At 39.7% G+C, this 8,719-nt stretch overlaps 1 protein-coding gene across 1 annotated transcript; it reads right to left on the bottom strand.

Annotated features, from left to right (window-relative positions):
* Positions 1-389: 389 nt before the first annotated feature.
* Positions 390-6,340, bottom strand: grsf1 (G-rich RNA sequence binding factor 1). The gene is made up of 11 exons (XM_026186613.2): positions 6,232-6,340; positions 5,868-6,115; positions 4,639-4,783; positions 4,386-4,541; positions 4,100-4,234; positions 3,538-3,676; positions 3,312-3,421; positions 1,999-2,123; positions 1,790-1,925; positions 851-902; positions 390-473 (listed from the first exon to the last, which is right to left on the bottom strand). The coding sequence occupies exons 2-11, from the start codon at positions 6,066-6,068 to the stop codon at positions 470-472; spliced, it is 1,203 nt and encodes a 400-aa protein (XP_026042398.1). The 5' UTR covers positions 6,069-6,115; positions 6,232-6,340; the 3' UTR covers positions 390-469.
* Positions 6,341-8,719: the final 2,379 nt, after the last annotated feature.

The following is an 8,719-nucleotide window of genomic DNA, read 5'->3' as shown; positions in this document are numbered from 1 at the left end:
AAAATCAGTCATGTAGCATGAAGTCACATCTGAGTCTGGTGTGTTTTAAACTGTAGCAGGTGAATCATACATTTTTAGACCGAAGGCTTTTTGCTCTGGATAAACTGAATGTGTTTCAGCACTTTTGATGCACGGCTCTGCCTGGCTGAGGTAAAGTGAAGACAGGTTTATAACTTATGTTCTGTTGATTTAAAAACTAAATCTTTATTTTTTTTGTGGCTGATGATGATTAACAGGTGAAGTGGAACAGCTTCTTGGCTTACAATAAACATGAGCATTTACAAGTGTTCGCCTCTTTCTTTCATTTTAAAGTGGAGATGCAAACCTCCAGAATAAAATCAAAAAAGCATTACAGGAATATTACATTTGATTAAATAAAGACCGACTGCTTTGTCTTTGACACCAGGAATGTTTATTCGATGTCCACGTGAGGCTGGAAAATAAATATGGGAATCCTGTGTGTCAACGTTCACCTGCAGAAGAGGGAAAAACAAAACGCGCTCAGTCAAGGCAGCTTAAGTTTTTCTCTGGGTTACACTCAGTAATACGTGTTTAACCTCTTTATATTTTCTAATATTAGTTTTACATGTAAAATCAGTCGATCCGTCCATGAATAAGAAACAAGAAGAGGGAAGGATCGTTGTACGGACCTCAGAGCAGTTTGTCTACGACACATTTGCATCCTTTCCTCTCCAAGACTTTGAGACCAAATATTTTCTCAGAAAAAGGAAACGGCACTCTGTTGGACTCTAGTAATTATTGGTTTACACAAATAGGGCCACTCCACTGTTTTATGCATAACTTGGTCTCTTTTAAAAGTAAATTAACTGATGGTAGATGTGTTTCCTACCTGCCGTCACCGTCTGCAACAGAGTTGAGAAATAACTCGATGTATCGCTCGCCTGAAAGAGAAGAACCAAACAAAGTCAATATGCCACCGATCAGTAAGCAGCAAAGACACGCTTTAGACATTTAGGCCAATATTATTTGGATCACAGAAAAATATATAAAGAGCAGAGAAGACTCAAATTATTCTTGTTTTTCTGATTTACGACGTTATCACAGACATTCAGGAGAGAGAAAAGGGGGGCATGGGGTGTACTAGACCACATTAATTTCAATACTTTCGTAACATTTTTCATATTGAAAGAGAAATAATATCAAATACTGTGTTAATTAATTATTGTAATATTTAAACATGTAAAAAGAAAAGCTTTTTTTCACAATTCCATAAAAATGCACGAGGGCCATTAAGCTCGCTGACCTGAGGGTTGTTGGTTTGGACGCTGAATTATTATTAATATAACATCTGTTTTCAGCAGCACAAAAACTTGCCTCCTATTAACGTCAGAAGGTTTTCCAAGAAGACTGAGTAAAGATAACGTTTTTATGCCTTAGTTTAGATTGCATCTATATCTTATTTCATTCAAGTTTGACATTTGACTCGAGATCATTTCCAGAGTTTTGCATTTAAAAATGTTTTAAATGTAATTTTAATACGAGGCGTACGATCAAAGAGTTTATTTCGCGGTTTTGACAGATGTTGTATGCAGTTAAACTTTAAAACATTCAAGTTTCTAAAATGGAAATCAATGAGAAGTTCATTCTGAACTCATCTTTTGAAAATGTATTGTGGCTCATTTATAAGACAAAAGTATTTCTTATCCGATTACTCAATTAGTTGATAAATTACTCGATTACTAAATCTATCGACAGCTGCTGCCCTGGTAAAGAGTTGAACTAAAAGCAAAAATAAACAACGCTGTGAAAAGCTCACCAACGGGCTCACCTATGTTCATCCTGTCTTTGGACATGGCGGCCACGGCGTCTCTGTGGCAGTGGAAGTAAACGTCAGCCTCTCCGCTCGGCCTGCCGTCGGGACCGCATTCGATCAGGATCTTACACACGGCCAGAGGACAGAAGAACTGCGAGAGAGAAACACCGACACGTGAAATCACCAAACTCAGCTTCATTGTCTCAACACGTGAACAGCTTTACCTTCACTATGTCTTCCCCAGAAGCCTGGAAAGGAAGTCCCCTCACGTGGATGTAGTGTAGCGGTACGGTGGAGCTCTGAAGGTGAAGTGACGGAGGAGGCGAAGCAGGTGATCTGTTTTCAGGGGCTAAAACAGGACCCATTACACTGCTGTCTGTTAACCAGGCTCATGTATCATTTGGGCTTGAACTTCCATAAATGGCTGAAATATCATCAAATATTCACTGGAGCTATTAAAGCTTGAAATGTATGTCAGAACATTCACATTACACATGCTGGGAAAGGAATGTGACAGTGACACTGAAATACATTTAATCTATACCCCCCTCCCCCGATGAGTCTTTATCAAGGTAGCAGAATTAACACGCCAGAGGGACGGGCCACTACCAGCACCTGTTGCACCGTATTGAACCCATAGAGGGCGCCAACTGTGTTGTATATGTCAGGTCATTTAAATGCTTTCTACCCTATAAAGCAGCGGTCTCCAGCATTTTTTGCGCCACAGACCGGTTTATGCCCGAAAATATTTTCACGGACCGGCCTTTAAGGTGTCGCGGATAAATACAACAAAATAAAACTAGTACCGGTACCGAAAAAAAAGATTTATTCATAACACACGTGAACAGACCCAGGAAAACCGAGTTAACGATAAAAACGATAACAAAATAACGCTGGAAACCGATAAAAACCCTGAAAACCATACATTTCACACCTGAGCCTCTACTCTCGCGGCCCGGTACCGGTCCGAGGCCCGGGGGTTGGGGACCGCTGCTGTAAAGAACAAGAAAGTCTTTTTTAAAATATGGCTTCTAACATTGAATTGGCACGTGTAAGAGTTGTCCACATGAAGAGTTTTAACTCCTCTCTGTGTTACCTGTTCGTTACATCCTAAACTTGTCTTATCACATCTTAAGTGTAATTTATTTTCCCATAAATGTATCCGTCTACCAAATGCCGACTGATCGACAAGTAGGCTGGGATTGGGAAAGGAGCTAGAGCAGAGTTCACTGGGAAACACTGGTCAAACTAACACGTGTACACAGGCAGACGCATTTCCAGAACCATAAAACACGCTTTATTCCCACCAGAGATTTGAGGAGAGGATGTGAGGCGAGAGGGTGTTTGGCTAAATGAGACACCGAAGCCTTTGAGCCTCTTTTCAAAACAATGTTAAATATGATATTTTGCAGAGCCACATCACAAATGTTTTGTTGTAGCCACTCCTGCTGTGCTTCTTTTTATTTGTTTTATGTTTATATTCATATTTTAAGTGTAAGATTTGCACGTTTTTCCAATTCCAATTAAAATTCCTCACCACTCCTCCGGTCCACTGACTGAGGCCCGGACTGAGACGGAAATGGACTCGTTCTCTTCCTCCAGGTCGAGTGAATCTCATCTCTTCTGCTGGGAAACACCTCGATGTATCTGCAGATATTAGAAACAGCACAACAAGCAACAAACATGACAAAAAATAAAAGAGTGCACTTCTTGGTCACCAGAGAAACATCCAGGTGAATTCGAGAGTCAGTGAAGCTTCCCACCTGCTCCCTATGATCTCTCGGTCCCTCTGCAGCGCTTCATCAGCTGCTTCCTGAGACGTGAACTGCACATAAGCCACTCCAGACTTTCTTCCCCTGGAGTCTGTGACCATGGTGATCCCGTTCGCCATTATCTCCAAACCTGTGAAACACAGCTTGTTAAGATAAAGTAGTTATAATTCTTTTCCCCTTGCATACTTTCACCTTTTCAAAAGGCTCAGTGCCAGTTTTCTAACTGAAAGCCGTGTGCTCAGCTGCTCATGTTGGGAGGTGAAACAAATGAATCCTACGAATGTGATTTACCAAGTTTACCAAATCATGCATGAATTTATTAAAAAATAAATAAATAAGCAGGACACTGCCAAGACTGTAAGTGATAACATTTTATTTAGCCACAGACGATGAGAATTTTACTTTAGTTTTCTTGTCTTCAGACTAATAAGAAACCAAAATCATTACCAAGCTCTACTTAAATTCAATAGCTAACGTTTATTTGGGGTTTTTTGCAACTAAATCTACTGAGTTTACACTGACAAGAGTCCCATACTGTAGCAACACAGTGTACCTGAAAAGAAGTGGACAATGTCATCCTCAGTGCAAGTGAAGGGGAGCCCTCTGAGCAGCACCACGCCATCAGCTCCTAGAGGCTGGGTGGCTTTCTTCAGGATGACTTCAGCGTCACCGTTTGTCACTTCATACACTGAGACAGGACAGGAGAATGTGTTCTTGTGAGTTAAGTAAACATGACTGCTTCTTATTTATTATAAATAAATGTCTGTTGTCAGGACCCTGAAACTGAGTTTCCCTTCAAACCATCAGTCTTTGTCAAGGACTTCCTGTTTGGAACAAACCTTCAACATATCGTGGGCCGAGGTACTGCCGGTGCTTCTCCAGTGCTTTGCTGACGTCCTCCTCGTGCTCCATCTCGATGAAGGCTCGTCCTGACGGCCTCCCCAGCCTGTCCAAAGTCAAGTGGATGCCTTTCACCCCATCACGTATCCTACACTCTGGTACATGGTAATTGCAAAAAATAATAATCTCATTTAATTTATTCATATACTGTGTAGTTACAAAGTAAAGGTGTGCCACTCCTCAGACTCCCACCTGAGAAGAACTGCAGAAGGTCCTGAGTGGTGCAGGACCATGGGAGACCTTTCACCTGCACGATGTAAACCTCCCTGGACTCTGGTTTTGATTCAGGATGATAGGCCGGCAGAGGTGGGTAGTCATCCTCATAGGTTCCTCCTGTCTGGAAGATGTAGAGTCAATTAAATCAATATATCAGTGTGAAATGATCATACATGCTCGTTTTATCCACTGATACAATTTTAACTGTATGTGATTTTATATTGTAAAGGACTTTGTCACTTCTGTATTTGCATCTTTCTGGTCACTGCTAGGTTAGGTCCTACCTGCACCAGGATCAACTGTATTATATGAAAGAGATGCTGCAGTGAAAAAAAATTAAAGGAACCTTTTTGAGAAAGAAACGGTGGTGAAAGAAACAGTGGTGAAAGAAACAGTGGTGAAAGAAACAGTGGTGGTAGACGTCATTTGGATGAGTGAAAAAACGTATCTCCCAATGAAAACTCTACGTTAAGATGACCAGAATCAGTCTTTTGGGGTTCTGTACATACAGTTTTTATACCCCTTTTAGTGAAAGGGAAATGAAAGTTAATTTAGATAATGCTTCAGGATAGCTGCCCAAATAAGTGCCTGGATGTGTTTCAATGACAACGACATGCTGCTAGAAGGACCATGTAGTCATCAATTCAAGTTGATGCTGCTCTTCAGTAACACCTGTCAAATCCCACAATTATAGCAGCTTTATAGTGACTAGGAGTCGGAAAGCAGCCACGATAGCTCAGGTAGAATAATTGTATGTACTGTAGAAGGCAGGTGGTAAACCTCAGAACCAGCTCAGGTCAACTGACCATAGCCAGACCACAGAGACATAGCTCACATTAGAAATTACTTATTCTTTTTTTCTGACAGTCATTTCCTCCACTGCTCTCCTACGCCGGAACTAAGGAACCCCCACACTAGCCCCTGCCAGAGTGGGTTTGGTACAAGTGCTTTCCTTTACATGAACAGGGATATTTCTGTCCTGGAGTTTCGCATATAAGGGACACATTTCTAGATGAAAGTTCATAAAAAGCACGAATTTAAGTGTCTGATGCTCCCCAAACAAAACATACGCCCGTGGCGTTAATAAACTCTTCTAGAAGCATCTTCAGAGCAGTTTTAAAGTATCTTCTCGGTCTTTAACCGTCTCTAGTTGCCTCTGTGACCCAAACACATGCTAAACCACGCGGGGCTGCTCTGAGACTAACCTTAGTACAGAAGCGGCTCTGGCTGCTTCTAACTGCGGGCTGCAGCTCGCACAGTCTCTGGAAACAGGCTGTCCGGGCCGCCGAAGTCAAAGTTCGCTGCTGAGTGAAGCCGCACATGCGTGAAGCTGTCGGTACCGTTAGCTGTCTGACTGCGACACACCGCCGCAGTAAAAACCACAGAGATTTACCGCTGCAGGACATCGTAGCCGAACCAAGCCGGAAGTCAGGTCAATAACAGACAGTCTGTTCTGCAAAAGAAATGAGGCGCCCGAACGGTGTGAGACCGGGTTTCTCTTAATGTAGTCGGTTAGCTTAGCTAACTACCGGCTTAGCATCACGATAACCTGTAAATGAACACACTCACGTGGGTCGGTGACAGTCAAGGGCAGAGCTCGAGAACGTGAAACTGATAGTTAACAGTTTCACATTCTCAATATCCGGTTTGGATTTTCGCAATAAAGGTCTATTTCAAGGGCAGGACGCTGCTCTTTCGTCATAATTCTATTGTATGGTTAAAAAAATCTTCAGCTTTGGTTTACTTTTTCTTAGTTTCAATATGGTATCTGACAGGAGAACCTTTTTTTAAGATAAGATAAGATAAGATAACTCTTTATTGTCATTGCACAGTCATACATAGTACAGTAGTACAATGAAATTGGAAAAACTGTCCTACGTCGGCACTACATATAACACAACACGACACGATATGACACATCACAACGTAACAAACAACACAACACAGTATATTAACTTAGTATAAAAAAGAAGAATAAGTGTATTTGTATTGCACACTGTTATTATTGCACATTAATTATTATTGCACCTTGTTATAAATATAAATATTATTGTTATTATTGTTATTGTTTAGAAATCACAATAGAAATTACGACATGAATGCAGCTTTTCAGAAAGCAGTTGACTTGGCCATGTGGACATCTCAAGTCTTTATTTTATTATTTGTGTTAGTGGATTTTATAAGTTTAATAATCTGGCTAATAACTGTTACAACTGTTGTTGTGTTTTTATTATTTTTTTCAAAATGTATTTTTTTTAAATTAAATGTTATTCATATAGCACTAATGCACAACGAAATCACCTTAAAGCACTTCATGCTTTATGTTAATGACGTTAAAAATAATAGAGAGAAACAACCATAAACCCCCCCTATTAGCAATACTTGGTGAAGGTGGGGAGGATAAGCACACTTTTATCAGGAAGAAAACTCTGGCAGAACCAGGTTTTGGTCAGTTGTGATGCAGCAGTAAAAATTTTAAAATATTAAAATAATATTTGTCATCATTCATGACTGAATTATAGAAAAACAAGTGCAAGGGATGATTAACATATTAGTAAGACCTGCTGTGATGTATGGTTAGGAGATGGTGGCACAACTGAGTGGCAGAGTTGAAAATGCTCAGGTCAAATAATCTAGAGACCACAGAGGAGATTCAAGGATGTAGTGAGAACATGCAGAGGGCTGGCGTCACACAGAGGAGGATGCCAAGGAGAGGATGAGATGGAGGCAAGTGACCCACTGTCGTGTCCCCTAAAGGGAGCAGCCCAGATAAGAAGAACAAAACATCCTTGATAATTAAGCAGATCTGATATCTTTTAAATGTCTAATTGCTTGCTTATGTATGTATGTATTTATTTAACTTTATTTTTAGATTCTTTCACATGGATTGGTTGTGATGGGTGCAAACTGCTAAAGACTGTGTGACAACAGATTCATCAGTAGTTATACAAATGTGCCACAAAAAGAGAAGCTGAATTTTTCACATTTATATTTGTCATTATACATGAATATTGCTGTGGTTATTTAAAGACAGTTCATTTCCGCCTTAGATATTAAATAAGAGTTTGTTGATCAGAGAAGCAGACTGGGCTTCTTTTGTTTTAGTGGGCCAAAATGGACGGGATGTTATTGTGAACTACTGCAAACTTGATGATCTTAGCAACTTCTGCCTTGCAGCGCTTCCTCTCTCACATAGTATTTAACCCACACTGCCATCTAGAGGTCTGGGTCGTTGTGGGTATTATGAAGGGCCTCATTCACGAGTATGTGCGTAAAAATCTTCTCACTCTGTGGAGATAATGAGGAAGTAGTGGTTAGTCGTGGTTTTTGGTATTTTCATATCTTCTAAACAATCTGCTTCGAACCTTCTGTCGTTCAGCACTTCTTCTTTTTTTAATGTAATGGTTTTTCATTCTTTTCTCTCACTTCTTTTTCATTTAGTTATTTATGCTTTAAAGGTTTGTCTAAATAAGTTAAACAATTACAAACTAGAGGGAACTAAAGCTATTAGCAGAATGTAAAGAAACCTATGACTTTATGCCCAAAGCATCAGTGTACTGTGTGGAAGAGATGCTAGCTGAAGCTGAATTATACCTGAGCTGCACTTTTGCATAATACAATTTGCTACCACCAGGTGGTGCAGTGTGTTAATGTAACATTATTTAACCAGGTAAGTCATTGAGTGCACATTTAAAAGGTAAAAGAAAGCAGCTCATGTTTAAAGCACATGACAACTTACTTTTTTAAGGTGTCCCCTATGGTCCAACATTTAATGAAATTCTGCAGATGGAAAGTATTATATGCAAAATAAAAGTGTTTATAACCTTCCAAAATTAACCAGTGGCATCAACTAAATGCGTAGAAGCTGCGTCATTGATATTAAATCCGCTTTTCTTTCTTTAGAGATCGAATAAGTTTTTATATTATATTTATGTTACAATAAATTAATTCTAAAACTTCATCATCATCATTTTATAGGTAACTTTGATGTGAAAATTCTTATTTTTATAATCTATTTTAAAATAGCTAAGAAGGTGATAATTTTCCTTTTTATGTA

Source organism: Astatotilapia calliptera, chromosome 12, assembly GCF_964374335.1.
Source record: "Astatotilapia calliptera chromosome 12, fAstCal68.1, whole genome shotgun sequence".
Lineage (NCBI taxonomy): Eukaryota > Metazoa > Chordata > Actinopteri > Cichliformes > Cichlidae > Astatotilapia > Astatotilapia calliptera.
This window is presented reverse-complemented; position numbering and strand designations above follow the sequence as displayed.